The 18,785-nt window shown below is 38.9% G+C and overlaps 1 protein-coding gene across 1 annotated transcript in view; it reads left to right on the top strand.

Annotated features, from left to right (window-relative positions):
- Window positions 1-18,785, top strand: part of SORCS1 (sortilin related VPS10 domain containing receptor 1) — a 652,766-nt gene that overhangs the window by 622,868 nt on the left and 11,113 nt on the right. The window contains 1 exon segment of the mRNA XM_006166423.2: window positions 4,177-4,276. Within this exon segment, the coding sequence (XP_006166485.1) occupies window positions 4,177-4,276 (100 nt within the window).

Genomic DNA, 18,785 nt, shown 5'->3' with positions numbered 1-18,785 from the left:
TCACTGTGGTAGGCTACCTTCTGGGTGCAAGAGAGGGCTGTGTACATGTGTCTTTTCTGGTTGACTGGGCCGAGACACATGACTTATTCAAGCCAATGAGTTGGGAAGTGCTAGAATTGCCAAAAGCTAGTTATAAAACCTTGAGAGTTCCCTTTTTCTCCTGTGGCATGGTGCATGGAAGTGTTTGAAATGGCCACCCCATCAGCTTTTGTTCCCTGTGACCATCCTGATACCAACACCACTGCCTACCTGAATTGGATATGACTTGTGAGCCAGAAATATGTCTTTGTTGATTCACGCCTCTGAGAGATGAACATTATTACCTCAGCCTCACCTAGTTGCTTCTGATTGCCACACTCAATCTTCGTCTCTGTGAAGAAGACTCTGAAGAGCATTGGTGTTTTCCCTGTAGCAGATCCCTCCCAGGACATCCTCTGGAGGGCAGTTTTCCTAGTATATGGATAGAGTCCACACTGGCCCTATAAGTGGAGTATACATGACATGTGGGTTGCATCAAAATCATAGGCATATTCCACCAAAAATAATGCCTTGTTTCTTTGGTCATGATTGGCTGAAAGAGAATAAAAAAATGAACTGTGTGAGAGAATAGAAAAGAGATGACAGTTTACAGATAAATGAAATTTGCCCAGACAACACACTTTTCACCAGATGGAAAAAGAAAAATAACTTGCCTTATCAGGTTCCATCTCTGGGCAATATTGTATTATTTTATCAGGTAACTTTTTGTTTTTCTCATTTCAGCTGGTTGCCACACTTTCCCATAGATTGCAGTTTATTCTATTTCTTTCGTAGTCAAGGGGTCTCCGAAATCCATCAATGTTGTTAGTGAACAGAATGTAGCAGTCCTGAGGACAGAATAAGAATTGCCTATTCCTACAGCTTGTGTGGGTCAGTTAACATTGGAGCTGGCATTTTAACTTGTGTGCTTCATGGATGAATGAGAGATAACAGTGTCGGTAATGAAAGACTGCTTTATTTTTATCTCCTAAACCCACTCAGCCAGATCTCTCTCCAAATATCTCTGCTGTCTCTCTTTGTCAACTGGTTGAAAAAAAAAAAAAGGCTTTTAATGGGAATGGTGTAGGATTAGGAGTCAAACTGAAGTCTAGAGTCAACATTTCAAATATTAACTAAGTAAACAGGTGTATACTTAAATTCCATGTTCATTTCCATGGAGATAAACAGCACTGATACCTAAAACATGCTCTATTAGGAAGAAAAAAAAAAACAGTAAGAAGTAAGCAACTTTGCCAAAAACTTATGAATATATATTATATTTTAAAAGTATTAAAAAGTATATGTAACAGCTCATGATCTGATGAGAACAGTACATGATAAATACTTCAAATGTCACAGAAAACATTTAAAATATTGTCAAAATCTGTCATCAGTTTCATATTCATTTGAGTAGGAAAGTACATGTTTCTAATTGAGATTGTTCTTATATGCAATGTAAATTTCATTTATTTTTGTTTGTGTGAAATATCTTTTCTACAAAGCATATGTTCTTTATTGAATGCCCTTTGATGCAAGTTAAATGCATGAAACATACTTTGTTACCCTATTATTTTTGCATAGCCTTCTTAATTTTGTAAATGATACAGATAAAGTCAATGAAGCAGTGTTATAAACTAAAACAAATCTGGGAAGTTAATTATTTTCACAAGGGACTCTCCTGGAGATTAGAAAGATGTTGTTTTGATGAATGCAATTTTTTGGCTTAGTTATTCATCTCTCTCTTATAGCCTCATGAGGAAAAAAATAGTCCCATGGATGAGAAATAAGTGTCACTTCACCTGGTTGAAAGTGGGAAGTCTTCCTCTCAGAAATAGTTTCATTTTGCCCACATGATAGACTTTGCAAGACAGGCTAATTCCTTAATTGCTTGATTCCATTCCTTTCATTGCAAGTTTTAAAATTTTAATTTTTTATATTTGAGTTAAATTTTTCTACAACTATGTGTGTGTGCATTTCATAGTCAAAATCTTTCTGCTAGACCTCTACTAAAAATCCACTGTCAAATTCCTATGAAGACTACCAATTTAATGATAAGAATTATGTAGAAAAAGGAACATGTTGAAGAACACAGAGAAAAGTCATCTGATTTCATCTGTGTTAGAAATCTTCTCCTTGGTCACCCCATGTCCTCATGGTTGGGGGAGCCATATCCCACATGGCCAGTTGTAGCAGTTTGAGCCCCAGCCAGGCAGTGTGCCCCAAATCCTGACAGAATGGAGAAATGGAAGAGAATGGATTGTGGCATGACCATGCTCCATTGTAGGGTGCTTTCTCTTTCTCTCTGCCTCTCTCTACACTCTCTGGCAATAACAAAAAAAAAAAAAATTAAAATCTACTTCTATAAACCTGAATCATTCTAGAACCTATACTATTCTGGAAGATTTTCCATGCTTAAGAAACGGAGTAGCCTAATATAAAGAACAAAGTTGTTTTCAATATAGGTTTGTCAGAACTTTGTTTTCCTATATGACTTGCCAAATAACAGCACCTGAGAGACTAGGCTTGCAATGGATTACAGATGCTTAGCCATGGGGCACTGGTGGTCATCCCATGCGCCGATTATTCAGCTATAGAGTTCATGTACAGGGCAGTTCATTTCCCTTACCAATCAGGGGCTTCTGCAAGGGACTCTCCACTTCAAAACTAAACCATCAGGCCCTGCTTCATTTGCAGAGGGATCAAAGGTACTGTTTTGGCACCTCTGTGGAGTAAACGAAACTCAACAAACAGAAAAGGAAAAAAAAAAAAGAATTTAATGAGCAGAATGGTGGTCAGAAAGGTCCTAATTAGACTTAAATAATTTATTAAATCAATGATTAGGATGTTAAAAATACATCAAGGAGACCAGGTAAAAATAATGAGTAGTGAGATTATCCCTGTTAGCTTTTCAGAAATTTCTCAAAAGCATAAGCAAAACAGAACACAGAGCTGGTTTTCTACTTTAAACAAAGAGCAGAGCTTTACCTTAACTATAAAACCTAATACTGCTTCTGCCCAAACTCAGTTATTTGTTCCATGATTTTGGCAATATAAGGTTAATTCTGGTTCAGAATTTCATGGATCTTTCTAGTACCCCTATGTCAACTGAGGAGCAGTTAAGGTAAAATCTATAAGAATAAAATAAGGACTAGTCAATTCATTGCTTAGACTGTGGCTACACTGTTTTTGCTGTATAATACATTATTTTAGTAGTACTATATTGTCAATTCTTTTTTTTTTTTTTTTGAGAAATTTTTGCTAGATCGTGCATTCATTCACTGGAGAGACAGGGACAGAGAGACCGAAAGTGAGAAATCACCCTCCACAGGGGAAGGCCACACCACAATCTCTTCTCCTCCATTCTCTTCTCAGGATCTTGGGCACACACCCAGACAAGTTCCAAGTCTCTAGGTCTGGAACTCAAACTGTTGTCACCTATGTGGGAGTCCAGCAACATAACCATTATGCCATCTGCTGGTCCTGATATTATTTAAAGTTTATTTATTTATTCCTAGATAGAGACAGAGACAGTAAAAGGAATAGAGTGAGGGGTAGGAAAGGTGAGGAACCACTAACAGGGTCTTCATGTCATGATCAGCCTCCAGCCTCAGCCCCAGCCATGATCACGGTATTTACACTCCATCAGTACAGGGACCTTTCCATACAGAGCCCACACTGCAGAGCTTTGTGTCACCTCTGTGCCACCAGCTGTCCCAAATATTCTAAAAGTACCTATTCTGTGAAAGCCACAGGGTATGGTTTGGGAAAGGGAAGGAAGGAAAATAAATGTATCAATCTCACCAGAATGTGTTAATTACATGTATCTACTTCTTTGAACTTTGTTCCTTATGTGTAATAAATGAACTCTCAGAAAAATGGGAGTGGGTTGGTTTAAGATAATGTAGGATAATTTTTAAGCGTTGAAATGATTTGATTTACTAACAGTTTTCTTCTTATTTTGTAGCAAATAGGGTATAAAGTCAGGTCATGCTTTAAAAAATACCCTCATCTTCTGGAATTAAAATATCAAAATCACATAAAACTCATCTATATAATTTATCATTTTAATATTGTAAACATAGTAAATATTTCTTAGCATGTTTGTTCATAATCAGTGTGACAATTTTGGTATACTAACTATGACACTTCTTCTTTCAGATATCAGAATTACTGATCCACAAGCTCAATCAAAATGCGGTGCACTTTGAGCTGAAGCCAGGGGTCCAAGTCTTTGTCCACGCAGCTCACTTAACAGCAGGTCAGTTTTTTGTGTCCCTGGGTCCTAGCTTGTGACCCTGACAAAGAGAAATCCCATTCTCTGTCTTCTTCATCATATCAAGACTAGATGGTCCCACTGTTACTCAGAAATTGGGCATCTGATCTTGAAAGTTCCCTTGCTTGGTGTTTCTGTCTTAATGGAGAACCAGTTAGGCAACAGAAAAAGGTATTATTTCCTACTTAGATCCTGGTAAAAATGGCTATTAGTGAGTCACTTATATACACTTCGTCTGTGATAGCACATGCTTCATCTCAACAGAAATCCTACAAGTAACATTAACCTTACAAGTAACTTTTTCAGGTCTTTTTGCAAAGCCTGATTTTGAAATCACTCATGTTACTTAAAGTACTTTTCTTTTTTTTTTTTTTTTAAGTTTTGGAGCAATGTAGAGCAATGGAAATAGCAGTGACTTAGGGCTTATAAAGGCCATAGGCAAGGGGTCTAGCTAGTGGTGTGGAGGGTAAGATGCTAGACTACCCACATGGCTGACGGTGGTTTGAGTCCCAGACCTGGCGGCTTGAAAAATCACTCTGGGTGCGTATGTGTCCATGCCCAAAATCCTGACATGCACACATATGCACCCAGAGGGAATAGAGGAGAAGGGATTGTGGCACACCACAACCCCTCTCTCTGTCTCTCTTTGTCTCTCTTTCTCTGTGTCAAGCACATGTACCCTATGGCAAAAACCTAAAAAAAAAGGCCATAGGCAAGAGTTGAACTTCAAGGTCATCATGAACTTGCAAATTACTTAATGTCATTGAGCTTCCCTGCAAAAGGTGGAAAATCATGCTTCTAATACTATGGAGGGGTTTTAAGGATTATGCAAATACTCCCAAATATTTAAAAGTAGATATTCTTGTGGTATATTAATGACAAATCTACAGTATTGGTGAGTACTTATTTATGTAGAATCTTGTGCCAGAGTTTAATAGAGTATACATACCAGTGGGAAGTGGTCTTTATCCTCAGGAAATGTAAAATGTAATTGTGGTGTGAGAAAGCGGAGTGGGAGCAGAAGTGGTGCTGCTGTGGGGCCGTGAGACTGGGCAGTGTGGTTGTCTCAGTGAGTAAAGTGAAGTGCATTAATGCCATGTAGAAAGATTCCTAGCATACTTAGGCACGTGTAATTTTTTGTTGTTGTTGGTTTTGTTTTGTAGTCAGACCATTGGTTGTGATTGGGCTCTGTTCCTTACTATGTAGACCTGAAAAAGCAGTTTAACTTTTGTTTACCTCAGCAATGGTAATTAACAACTACGTTAGTAAGACTATGTGCATACTTAGGCACGTGTAATTTTTTGTTGTTGTTGGTTTTGTTTTGTAGTCAGACCATTGGTTGTGATTGGGCTCTGTTCCTTACTATGTAGACCTGAAAAAGCAGTTTAACTTTTGTTTACCTCAGCAATGGTGATAACAACTGCATTAGTATGACTATGTGAGGAAAAAGTTAATCCAGGTAACTCACTTAGAATAGTTCCTGGCATGTAGCAAGTTATTTTTTCCTCTTAATTTGTTTTTATTATTAACTTGTTAAGTAGCAAGTCATATAGAAATTTTAAAGCAGATATGAATTATTTCCAGTCAAAATGATTTAGGACTGTTTCATGGAAGATGTTATTCTTGGGAAGTACCTCAGAGGATGGATAGGATTAAATTCCAAGCACCAAAGCTCTAAGGAAGGAAACCTTACAGGGCTTGGGGGCTCCTGAATATGAGAAAATGAAAAGCAGTTCGTTCTGGGCCGCTGGTGACATAGTGGTTTAGGTGCCTGGATCCCACATGGCTGGCTGTGCAGTTCGAATCCAGGACTGGATACTTGAAAAACATGTTAGGTGCATGTGCATACATGCCCAAAATGCCAAGAGGAGAGTACAGGAGAAGGGATTGCAGCATGGCCTTTCCCCTGGGAGGTGCCTTCTCTCTTTATCTCTCTCTCTTGCTTTCTTTCTCTCCCTCTAGCAAGCACACGCTATCTATAGCACATTGAGAAATAGTAGCCATTTCCAATTTAATTCTCTGGTGTTCTGGAGATTCTTAGAGGTATCCTTAGTTCTGGAGGAAGGCCAAGCAGGGACCACTGGCTTCTCTTTATGTTGGATTTTATTTATTTATTTTTTCATTATTTTTATTTATGTTTAGTTTGCCATAGGGTACATGCACTTGCCAGAGAGAGAGACAGAGAAAGAAGACGAGGGAAAAAGCACTCCCTACAGGAGCATGGTTACAGCGCCATCTCTCTTCCATTTCTCTATCTGTTGGGATTTAGGGCACACATGGACATACATGGTGTGATTTTCAAGCTTCTAGGGCCAGGGTTTCAACCATGTGGTCAGCCACATGGGATTTAGCTCCCTTAACCACTAGGTCACAGGGCCAGTCTTATTCTTTATTATGATCTCATAAGAAATATATGTTTTTAAATCTCTCTGCCTTAAAAAAAAATTAAGTCACTGTTATAAGCATGGGATATAGAGATAGAATGTGAAAACATGCCAGGATAAGCCCTTTGTATTTTAGTGGTCTTTGGAAAGGAATAAAGATCTTTAAACAGGGGTGGGGCCCATTAAGAGTCTCACTCAAGAAAAATGACTGAAGAGCAAGGAGGATTGAGTAGAGTTGATTTGTTATTCTCAGTTTATCATTCATTGATGAGCCATTTGTTGAGTGCTTGCCTCCTCTGGGCCAATGTTCTCAGCATTGGGGACTGAGAGGTTCTCTGCCTTCGTAAAGCTTCTGTCACTGGGCAAAGCTGGGTAGGAAGCAAATGTACAAACACCACTTTCTGAATCGTATGCTGATGAAAATGGTATAAAAGGCTTCAGGGCCAGCAGGTGGCGTGGTGGTTAAGGCAGCTAGATCCCACATGGCCAACTGTGTGGTTTGAGTCCTGGACCTAGCAGCTTGAAAACACCAAGTGCATGTGTATATGCCCAAAATCTAGAGAAAGGAAATGAAGGAGAAGGGATTAAGGCATGACCATCCCCCATAAGGGATGATTTCCTCTTTTCCCTATCTCTTTCTTCTTCTTTCTCCATGAGCACACATGCCTTCTAGCAAGTTAAAGAGAGAGAGAGAGAAAGCAAGCCAACTGATCTTGGGCCATTTTGCTATCTTAATTGTCTATTTCCTACCCAGAAGATTGATGTTTAGTCTTTGGCGAGTTGGAGGATACATGGCAGTGTCACATGAGGCTGATTGTACTAGAGAGATATGATAGTCCAAAACTGGGAACTACAGTCGTGCCAAGCCACAGACAAACAATGTCAATTGAGTGGAAAACTTGAAATTGGCTTACACAGATTTACTGTTTGTCTAATCAGATCAGATGGTCTAACTTGTTTAGGCAGAAGACTGAACTTCATCATCCTCTTCCATGGTCGGTAATCACCTGACCCTTTGAGGTCACAGTTAAAGACAACTGAGCCTCAAATTCCACACTGAATTATGGGTAATGAGGGAATACAGATAACTATCTCTCCTTTGTGAAGCTGAATTTTTTTACACCACACTCAGCTCCTGAATGAACACTATTTTCAGGCTGCACATTTTGCTGTAGGGCACCTTGATCTCTCAAAAAATAGTCCCTTTGCTATTTACCAGGGGCCTCTTTTAAAAGGGGGAATATCTTAAGACAAGCTAGGTGGGAAACGAGGTCCAATTCTTCAATTCTGAAGGCCACTCACATTTCATTCCTTCCATACTTTTCCCCTATCAGTTATTATGTGTGTCTTGTTTTTATTTATCTCACTGTTACATTATAGCCCAAAGACAGCCCAGGTTGTTTCAGTGAATTTAAAATATTTCTTCAAACGTTCCCTTAAGAAACCTTCTTACAGTGATAACTGGTTTAGAGATGGAACTAACTTGAAAAATAGGGCCAGTCTCAGAAACACATATCGTAGCATAGTGAACTGCAGTGCTGGAAGCCACCTAGATAACTGTGGGTTTGTGTCCCCAGCCCGGTCAACCTGGATCACATGGGGGTGCATGCACTTGTTCCCACATTTTGACTAGTTGGAGGGCTGGGAGAAGGGGATCATGGTATGACAACATTCTGTTAAGGGTTCTTGTCCCCCTACCCCTGTACACATGCACACACTGTGTATCATGAATAAAATATTTTTTTTAAAAAATTGAAAAACAGGGGTGAAAAATGAGCAATTAACTGAGACTAGTTTGATCAGAGAAACCAATACAGTGAGAATCCAAAGGCATCTATGGATACGAAGTTCCACGGGGGAAGGAGAGTTCACTGCTGATAACCAGGAGGGGTTAATCCTACTGGTACAAGCTCCAGCTGGTAAGAAATAGCACAAAGTTAGGACGACCTGAAAAATGTCTCCAATTCATGCTCATAGTTCATTCCTCAGGTGGGAGTTTGGGTAGCAGGACTTGGATTCCCGGGAAGAAGGACTGGAGAGAAGGAGACTGGGGACCCAGATCAGCACACAGAGAGGTAAAGGAAAGTCCCCCACATTGTAAGACGTGGATGAGGCAAGATGACAGCAGTGACATGCAATGCCAAGCAAAAGTCCGGTCTTAGACTAGGCCAAAGTGGGAAGAGGGAGAAGACTCTTTGACTTTCAATTACTAAGGCTATTCAGGAATTTTTCTTGTGAGCTTTGATACTGTGGTCTTTTGGCATTATAATTCTAACTCAATCCCCTGGCATCCTTGAGCTATCTGTCTTGGCTGGTGCAGTGATAGAAGTGGATGTAGACTTATATGTGGTTAATTAGTTTTGTATAGTTAGAAGAGCGAAAGAAGGTAATGTCAAAGACTGGAAGAGTAATGGAGTCTTGAAAATTTTATTGTATTGAGTTTGACCGTGTTTGTCATAATAGTGTTTGAAGTGGCAATATCCACAGGTACAAAGTCACTCGTGGCCCGGCTTTCACATCATAAAAGATAAGGTTTATGTCAAGATTTGTCACTTTTCAACAATTGTGATGAGAAAGTTAAGTAGATGAGGAATCAATTTCCTGTTGGAAAGTGCCCCTATTTACCTATAGCTATCTGATATCTATCAATCAATCAATATTAAAAAAAAAAAATCCTAGCTGAACAGAGTGGTAGATTCTATGTCTTCCAAAGGATGTGGAGGAAATTCTTTCATACATGGGAAATTGGCCACTTTGAGTGAGGGAATTGGTAGATTGAAACACTTGTCATAATCTCTTTCATTATTTCAAAATGAACACATTTATATTGGGATGGCTAGAAAGAGAAACAGAAAAACTAGGGGGTAAAGAAAAATCAGTAGCAAAGAATGTTTGTTACATAACTTCCACCTCAATGCTCTTACCCTTATCACCACTACAGGCAGAGGAAAATAAAAATAAAAAAATGATTAAAAAAGGACCACTGTTTGCAACATTTCATGTCTCATAAGCAAGATTGCTAATACCTTCCCAGGGACCATTACAGTATGCTTGCTTCATTCCATTAATTGCTCAGCAGATGTTCAGCAGCCTTCTTTTAAAAATATTGGGCCAGAGTATGCTGTTGGTGAGAGAGACAATGCATAATTTGGTTTGTCTCCAAGGGAAAAAAATTATCTTCTTTTAGGAGTTTCTTAGCCTTATTTGGGTTTTCAAATTCAGCTCCCCGTTTGCATTTATGGGTACACAAGGTAAGGATTTGTAGATACCTGAACGATATTAGAGACTGGATTTGTGTGTTTCCTCCCACATTTTCTGTTTGGGAATTCATTAACTTTGGTATCTAAGCTACACTAAACTTTGAATGAGGTCCCTATTTTGCTTTTAGCCATTCTTAGACTTCTTAGTTTCTATGCAAATTCCTCTTGAGGGCCTAACTACTCCCGACAGCTATGTTTCTGAAATTCTCTGCACAAAGGAGAGATTTTTAAATTGTCTGAGCATAAGGAGAGAAGGAAAAGCATGTTATAAAGAAGGTTGTGGGAGGGTCATGGCCTGAATGACTTCCTTTGGCTTTTAGGGTCCAAGGACACCTGGCAGGGATGTGTTTAGCTGACAGAAATTAATGGTGTTTCACAACAACCCAGAGTTAGAAAAGAGAGAGAAATCAGTCAGGCAGGGTTTTGGATTGGAAGCATTATGTTTGGACCAAAGTGTACCTTTGCTCATGCTGTTCCTGATTGGAACATTTCTCTTCTTTACTTCTCTGTATCTTCTAAGTCTGTTTGTATTTTAAGGCTCAGGTCAATGGCCAATATTGGCACGATGTGTTTCTAGAGATCTTTGCTACACAACATCTTCTCCTTGTCTGAACTCACGTGGCATCTTTAACTCTGTCTGATGCACATGATTATGACTGTCATCATCACTTAGTTAGCTTCTTGTGGATACAGTTCCTCACACCTTTCCCTTGTCTCCGTCATTGTACCTAGTACAACATTTGCACATATCAAGCGCTCAACACATATTTTCATAATTACATGCAGAATTAATCTATACCCTGTATAGATAGAATGAACATTCTATTCTTCCAGTTAATCCAATTGATTGAATTGTGACCCCATCTCAAAAACATGTTACCTCTTACCATATGACCAGTGAGGGAGACCTTGCATACATTTTCCGATATTAATCTTGGGAAAACAGTCCCTGTTTTTGTTTTTTTTTTTTTTCTTTTCCCTGTGTCAGGATTCCCTTTAATATGTATTATAATTGTTTATACAGATGTTGTGGAGAATGGGCAGGTTGAAGGAAAAATGAGCCCAGGCTCCTTGGAGTACTGTGTCCCAGAACATGAGATCCAAGAGAGGATGGAATAGAAGCTACTATGAGGCTGTTACTGAAAGAGACTGAGTCAAGTGTAACTTTTTGGCCATTATTGTTGTTGTTATTAAGAGATTTTTGCCATAGGGGCATCTGCTTACTTGAGAAAGAGACAGACAGGGAGAGCGAAAGTGAGAAATCATGCCCCAGGGGGGCTGGCCATGCTGCAATCCCTTCTCCTCCATTCTTCTAGTAGGATGTTGGGCATGCACACACACATTCCTAGAGTGATTTTCAAGCCACCGGATATGGGATGTGAACCACGGTCAGCTATGTGGGAGTGCAACAATGTAAACACAGTGCCACCTACTGGCCTCCTTGGTCATTATAAACACAGTGCCACCTACTGGCCTCCTTGGTCATTATTTTGGTGCCGTGGCCCCTGGAAGGGGTGCTTCAGGTATGAGAGGAGCCTAACTTCATGGTGGAATTCAGGGTCACACACCTTGGATTGCAGCATCTTTACCTTATTATACCAACCAGAACTTCTTCAGCTTTTGTGACATTTCCTTTGCCTTCCTTCTCTCTCACTTATGCATTACTCTGTCTTTCTTTATCATTTATTTAAAGAGCTATTTTGCCACTTTGGGGAGAATTTTTCCAGCAAGACTCTGGAAGGCTCTGAATGTGACACAAACCATTTGATCTCTACAAGTACTTGAGGAAGAACAAACCTGAGCTGTTATGAAAATATCCTGAAATGCCAATAGTTTTCTCATTGCCCCTACCAACTTGGAATTTGTTTAAGGGCAGAACCCATTTTAGATCGTATTCCTCACATGACTCTATGCCTCACATTGCAATCATTTCTTTAAACCTGTGGGTAAGCAGAGGATATGAGATGAATTAGGGCCCTCCCTCACTCTGCGCTCAATAGACCTGAGGCGCACATAGTAACTGCATGAAGCTTTATTAATTCTAAATGAAGAGAATAAAAAATATTCCATGCAGAAGGCTTAGTAAAGATGAGCCTTAATGTTTTATAGGAGTTCACCCAAAGGAAAGAAAATAAGCATGTCAGGTCGAGGGGCTATGCTGAGCAAAGGCACGGCAAGATGACATTATATCATCTCTGTGTAAAATTGCATCATCTGACATGATTTGGGCAAATAGATATGTACACTCAAACATTCATAATTGGTATATTTATTGAAGTTAAAACCGTGAGCCAGAGGAAGGGGTAAAATTTAGGGAAAACAAACATGCCAGTTTATTATAAACTTTGCCTTTCACTGTTTATGTGTGCTAGAGAGGAAGTTTTCCTCCAAGCAGGTCTGACTTGATAAGATATAATAAACATGGGAAAGGGGAAAAAGGCAGACGAAAGGATATTTTTAAATAAAAGGTTTGTGAATAGTCTGTAATCCTTTTCTCTTTCTTGCTGAAATATTTATGTGGTGAAGTTTTCAATGCAAGTGGCAAGAGATGGTAATTTTTTTTTTTTTGAGAGATTTTCACTGTAGGGCGCGTGCGCTCGCCAGACAGACAGAGAGAGACATAGAGACAGAAAGCGAGAAATCACCCCCTAGGGGGGATGGTCACGCCGCAATCCCTTCTCCTCCATTCTCCTCTCGGGATCCTGGGCACGCACGCACACGCGCCCGGCGTGAGTTTTAAGCCACTGGGTCCGGGACACGAACCGCGGTCGACTACATGGGAGGCCAGCGACATAGCCATTACTCTAACTGCTGGTTCCCAAGAGATGGTAATTTATTTGATCGAGATGAAGAACTAGGAGCAACCTCTTATGTGGTTATCAAAGATAAGAGGGACCAGGAGGTGGCAAGCAACCTCTTATGTGGTTATCAAAGATAAGAAGAGGGACCAGGAGGTGGCGTGGTGTTTAAGGGTCTGGACTCCCGCATGGCCGACCAAGATTCAAGTACTGGACCCAGTGGCTTGAAATTCATGCTGAATGCATGTACATGTGTGCCCAAAATCCTGAGAGGAGAATGGGGAAGGGATTGTGGTGCGGCCATCCTTGTGTATGTGTGTATGGGTGTGATTTCTCACTTTCTGTCTCTTCAGCAAGTGCTCTTACCCTATAGCAAAAATCATTCTTTATATATAAAAAAAGAAACAAACCAAAGTTAAAAAGGTAAATTTGATGTTTCAAGTTGGGTTAGGTTTAATTGTCATCTAACATAGAAATGAAAAAAATATATATATCAGGAATTTGGAAACAGGATTGAAATTCAGGTAAGAAGACCAGTACTAGACTATCTCTAAAACCATGAGCTTTAATTTACAACTTTCAGTCAATTCTCAAGTAAGGAGAATCTGATGATCAGTTATAAATTAAATCCATAAGTGCTGATGTAAATCTTCCTAGCTCATCAAACTCTAAATCTTTGTTTCAATGAAGACCCATGGTCTTGATTAAGTTCAGTCTACATTTGGCCTGGGGGAGGGGAGAGTAGAAAGCAGCTTAAAAATGGGTTGATTTTTCTATGACAGAATACATAGGTTCTACATGAAAATAGTTGGTAGAGAACAAATAAAAGGCAACACAGACATTTTGTTTGAGAACACAGGAGACAAGCTAGATTAATCCATGTCGCATTGCCCACAGCAATACTTCAGGCATGACTTGCATTTTACAGGTTACTTATTGGGAAAAATAAACTGGAATTTGGGTGGTGGAACTTCTGCACAGAGGGACTAGAAGAGTTAGAGCCAACTGATTTCTTCAAACCACTTGGAGTGAATGGACCTGTGTTTATGATGGGAAAAACTCTTTCCAACCTGGAGCAGGAGATCTCTACCATAAAGCAGTTGTTCTTAAGCTTGACTCTGTGGTGCAGTTAATCTAGGAAGTTTCATAAAAATAGACATTTTTTTCAGGCTGCAGTATACACAGTGAGGAATCCCAGAGGTATCTTAGGGGTGATATTCAGGAATTGAATTTTTAACAAGTTCCCCAAATGATCCTTAGGAAGCCAGCCCTTTCACCAGTCTCAACAACCAAAGAGAACATTCCACAGATAGACATTCACCTTTCCATGCTATGCAGATGAATTTCTATCTCCTCAATAAATCTGATTTACAACTCAGGGCATCCACTAAAACAGAGGCATGAATTAAATAAGAAGGCCTGTGATAGTAAGTATAGGAGGAAATTAGAAAGAAACATTAAAAACTAATTTCTTGGCCTATTTGGAACCAAGCTAATTGGCAAAATGAGTAACTGACACTGAGAGTAAGAGGCTGCGGGAATGAAACATATTTCTACATCTAAGACATACTATAGCCATAATCTAAATGAACAGTGAAGACCAGCCAACAGCTGTGTCAATGAAGCAGTTGAAAAATGATTAAAGTAGATATTAGAATCTTGGTGACAAACATAATTAAATAGCTGTGAGTTTTATGAGAGTTAAACAAATGATGATATCTAGATGCTATTCATGTATGAGCAGAAAGAAACACATCAGCATCTTACTATACTTCTACACATATGAGACATTTTTCAGAATCTGGATGCTATTTATGCTTAACTTTCCAGTTGGATCACTGTTCTGGAGTTTCAGACACATATGATAAAAAAAGATGAAAGTTAATATTTTCAAAGAAAGAGCCTCAAACCCTAGATGTAATAAAAACATGAAAAAAAAAAAAAAACACGGTACTACTGTTCTTACCCCCTCCTGTCTGTCCTACCGTTGTCTTGTTTAAACAGATACATTTAGGAAAACTGTCCTTTGTCAAGCATGTGTGTGGATTTTTTAATGAAATTGTTATCTCGTGTTATTGTGGCCTCTATGGTTATTGCTGACTGGTTTAATTTCTTTTGCAGGTGTAATAAAAAGATATTATCACAAAGATATTAAAGACAGTATTTCTAGGCGTCCGTTGCTACTATGGGTATGAGTAAATGTTGGAGGGGATAGAAAACTCAAAAATCTAGTCTAGGTCATGACACATCATGGCTTACACCCTACAGATTCATGTTGAGAAAGACAGCTTCCATGTGAAGACAAAATTAGCATTATTCAAGAAGCTTTAGGAAGTACAGTATTATCTAAGTCACAACATTAGAGATGCAGATGCCAATAGGAGGAGCTTTAGAGGTCTGAACAGTAAAGTGAAATAAATTACTACAATAATATTTTCTATTTAAGGATGAAATTGGCACTCGTGAAATTCTTCCACAGCCAATAAATGAATCTGTCTTCTTGTGTCTGACTGCCTTATTATCTCTGCAGTTATCATTTATAAGTCTTTTGCACGTAAAGTCATGGTGGTGGTGTTTTCCTTCTTTCTCTAAAATTATATGTTTTTCTCTTCAAGTAATTAGGTTGTTTCACAGATACATGGACTCAGTGGTGTTTGACAATTATTAAATCATTACTGTGTTATGATAAATAATAGTAGGTGTGAAGATATCTAAATATGCCCCTCCTCACAAAGGGATTAAATGAATGTGTTACTTTCATAAATTGACTGAGGACCAGCTAAAAGATTGCCCTTTAGCTTTAAATGGGTTCGTTCTTCTTCAGTTTACTTAAGATTACTTGAGCCTATAAAAAGGGGCTGAAATAACTACAGCATAACTAGCCTGAGTTAGCTAGACCTAACAGTGTACCTGGAGACTCGGTCAGAGAATGGTCTGGGGGAACAATCACATGAGCAACTCAAAACCAGAGCACAAATATGCATTAGGTTGGAGTGAAGTGGTAGTTGGGACCAGAAATATAATCCCCTAAGTGGAAGGGAAGGCAGATAATCAAGAGAAACTGGGCAAGGGGCGGGGGTGCAGGGACAGAAAACATAAAAATGCAGAAAAGATAACAGAACCTAGGACAAAGTATCATGTAGACATGAGTTTTTCTTACCTAGAGTGACCAGATGTGGTGGGTTATACTTGTGTCACCGCAGATTTTAATAGCACTTCCTTCCATTCTTAATGTGCCTTGTTTTAAAAGACATCATTTATGGTCCTCTCTCTTTACTCTTCCACCTTCAGAGTAGGGATAAATTCAATACCAAGAATTGGGTAGTACAGAGCACAAGGTAAGAATTGCTAACAGAATGGTTAATCAGTTGAAAGAGTTATAAGGAGAGTAAGAAAGCTCTTGCTGTGTAACAAACCACACAGAAATTCTGTGCCTTAACAGCAAGCATTTATTATTGTTTATGAGTCTGTGGATCGGCTGGTGGTGTCTCTGGTCCTGTGTTTGATTTTCTATCTGTAGTTAACTACTGATTGTTGGATAGGGAGCTCTGCTGATATTGGCTGAGCTGTCCCTTGTGTTAGGGGTCAGCTGGCTATGAGCTGCTCTAGAATGGCCTTGGTTGGGATAATTAAGCTGTCTTCTACATGGTCACTCATTCTTCAGTAAATTGCAATGAGCCTGCTCCCACACAGCAGTGGTAGAATTCCAAGAGAGAAAGCACAAGTGTATGAGACCCTGAAACTCACAATTAGTACACCATTATTTCTGCTGCATTTCATTGCAAAATGCAGGTTATAATATTATCCCAGATTCAAGGGGTAATGAAACAGATTGTGCCTCTTAGTGGGATGAACATCAAATTTACTGCACAAGGCCTGGGCATAGAGAGAGGAAGAGAAGGAAACCAGCAATATAATTGATCTACTTGAGGCTAATTGCTCTCTTAGGGAAGACTTGAAATATGTTGTCCTTGGTATTTACTCAAAGGATAGGAAAACAGTCAGAAAGTTAAGCTGTCTTCTACATGGTCACTCATTCTTCGGTAAATTGCAATGAGCCTGCTCCCACACAGCAGAGGTAGAATTCCAAGAGAGAAAGCACAAGTGTATGAGACCCTGAAACTCACAATTAGTACACCATTATTTCTGCTGCATTTCATTGCAAAATGCAGGTTATAATATTATCCCAGATTCAAGGGGTAATGAAACAGATTGTGCCTCTTAGTGGGATGAACATCAAATTTACTGCACAAGGCCTGGGCATAGAGAGAGGAAGAGAAGGAAACCAGCAATATAATTGATCTACTTGAGGCTAATTGCTCTCTTAGGGAAGACTTGAAATATGTTGTCCTTGGTATTTACTCAAAGGATAGGAAAACAGTCAGAAAGACACTTGCACATCCATGTTTATTGCAGCATAGTTCACATTTGTTAAAACATGGAATCAACCTAAGTTTCCAAAAATTGATAACTTTTTTGAAAAACTGTGGTATATACATACTATGGAATATTAATTAGCTCTAAGAAACGGTGAGACCCTAGCCTTTCATTCAAAGTAGATGAATATAGAATTCTTAATGTTAAGCAAAGTGAGCCAGACTTTGAAAGATACACACTGTACATCCCCACTCAATTTGTACTGAATATGTGCACATTATGGAAGAAATGGAAAGATCCGAAGCTATGATAGTAGTGTAGACACCAGAGACTGAAAGGGAGGGGGGCGGTGAATGGTAGATAGGTGGTGGTAGAGGGTAGAATTGAGGTACAAAGAGAAGAAACAGACCAAAAAAAAAAAAAGTAAAGTAAAATTCTCTGTTGAAAAAAAATAAAAAGATGTGTATATCATAAGGACTTTATATAAAATGTAAAATTAATCTGAAAATAATAAATCAAATGTAACCCCCCAAAATGCCATTAAGTAGTTTGAACAATTCTCCCCTTGAGCCATAACCAGGTTGAAGTACTGTTACCAATGAACAGCATATTTTTGTTTTGTTTTTGTTTTAGTGATCTAAAGAATATAAAGGTCAGCAACTCCCTTAAAAATATGGACTGGGTGTTTTATGAGTGAGAATAGGTGGTGTGTTACATGCAGAACTCTCAAACTGTTATGTATAATAATCACTTGTGTAACTTGTTACATGCATGAATTTGTGGGACCTACTATTAGAGGCATATATATTATTGTTGTTGTTGTGTTATTATTATTTTCCAAGCAAAGCCTAGGAAGCTACATTCTCACAGTGCTCCAAGTAATTCTGATTCAGGTCATCACTACCCCTCAAGAAAGACTTGATAGACTAGCCAGGATTCCCCATTGTCCTTCAACCCTAGAGAACCAAAAGACATCCCTCTCTTCTGTCCATCTGTTATGGTGATGTTTGGTCTTGGAGGTACTGGTGGTTGTAAAATGTGTATATCATGATGAGGACTTTATATAAAATGAAAAATTAATCTGAAAATAAAATAATTTTTTTATGGGAATAGCACAGAGAATGTTTATCTAGAGTATAGAATGAATATAAAAGTTTCCAATTACAGAGCACCCTCACTTGGCCAGTGGTCAGCCAAGTAACCTCAACTCCCTGTAACTGGATGTTCCCGAAGACTCATCCTCAGTTTAAATCCAGCACTAGTGCTTCCCTAGTTATTAAAACTGTTAAAAGGTAAACTGAGGTACATTAAAATATTTTAAAAGTTATTGAGCCAACAACAATTCATTAGTTTGGCAGCATCAAGTCTCAAGTGGCTTAGGGATCCCCTAAAGGGGCATGAGGGAAAGACTTTTATGGAGTAAATACAAAAAAAAGGCAAAGAAAATACTTGAATGGTTAAAGTTGGGCAGTAGCTTTCTTTGGATCATTTCAGTGGAAAGCTCCTACTTAAGAGGTTAGTTTGTGGTTTCCGATTGGTTAAAATTAAGTGTGTTTTCCTTGAGTATGACCCTTATTTATATTGATGGGAGTATTGCTTTTGTGAGCCAGACTTTGAAAGATACACACTGTACATCCCCACTCAATTTGTACTGAATATGTGCACATTATGGAAG

The sequence above is a fragment of the Tupaia chinensis genome, unplaced genomic scaffold, assembly GCF_000334495.1.
Source record: "Tupaia chinensis unplaced genomic scaffold, TupChi_1.0 Scaffold144255_1, whole genome shotgun sequence".
In the NCBI taxonomy this organism is placed as follows: Eukaryota; Metazoa; Chordata; class Mammalia; order Scandentia; family Tupaiidae; genus Tupaia; species Tupaia belangeri.
The sequence above is the reverse complement of the archived record's forward strand: the minus strand, read 5'-3'. Positions and strand labels throughout refer to the sequence as shown.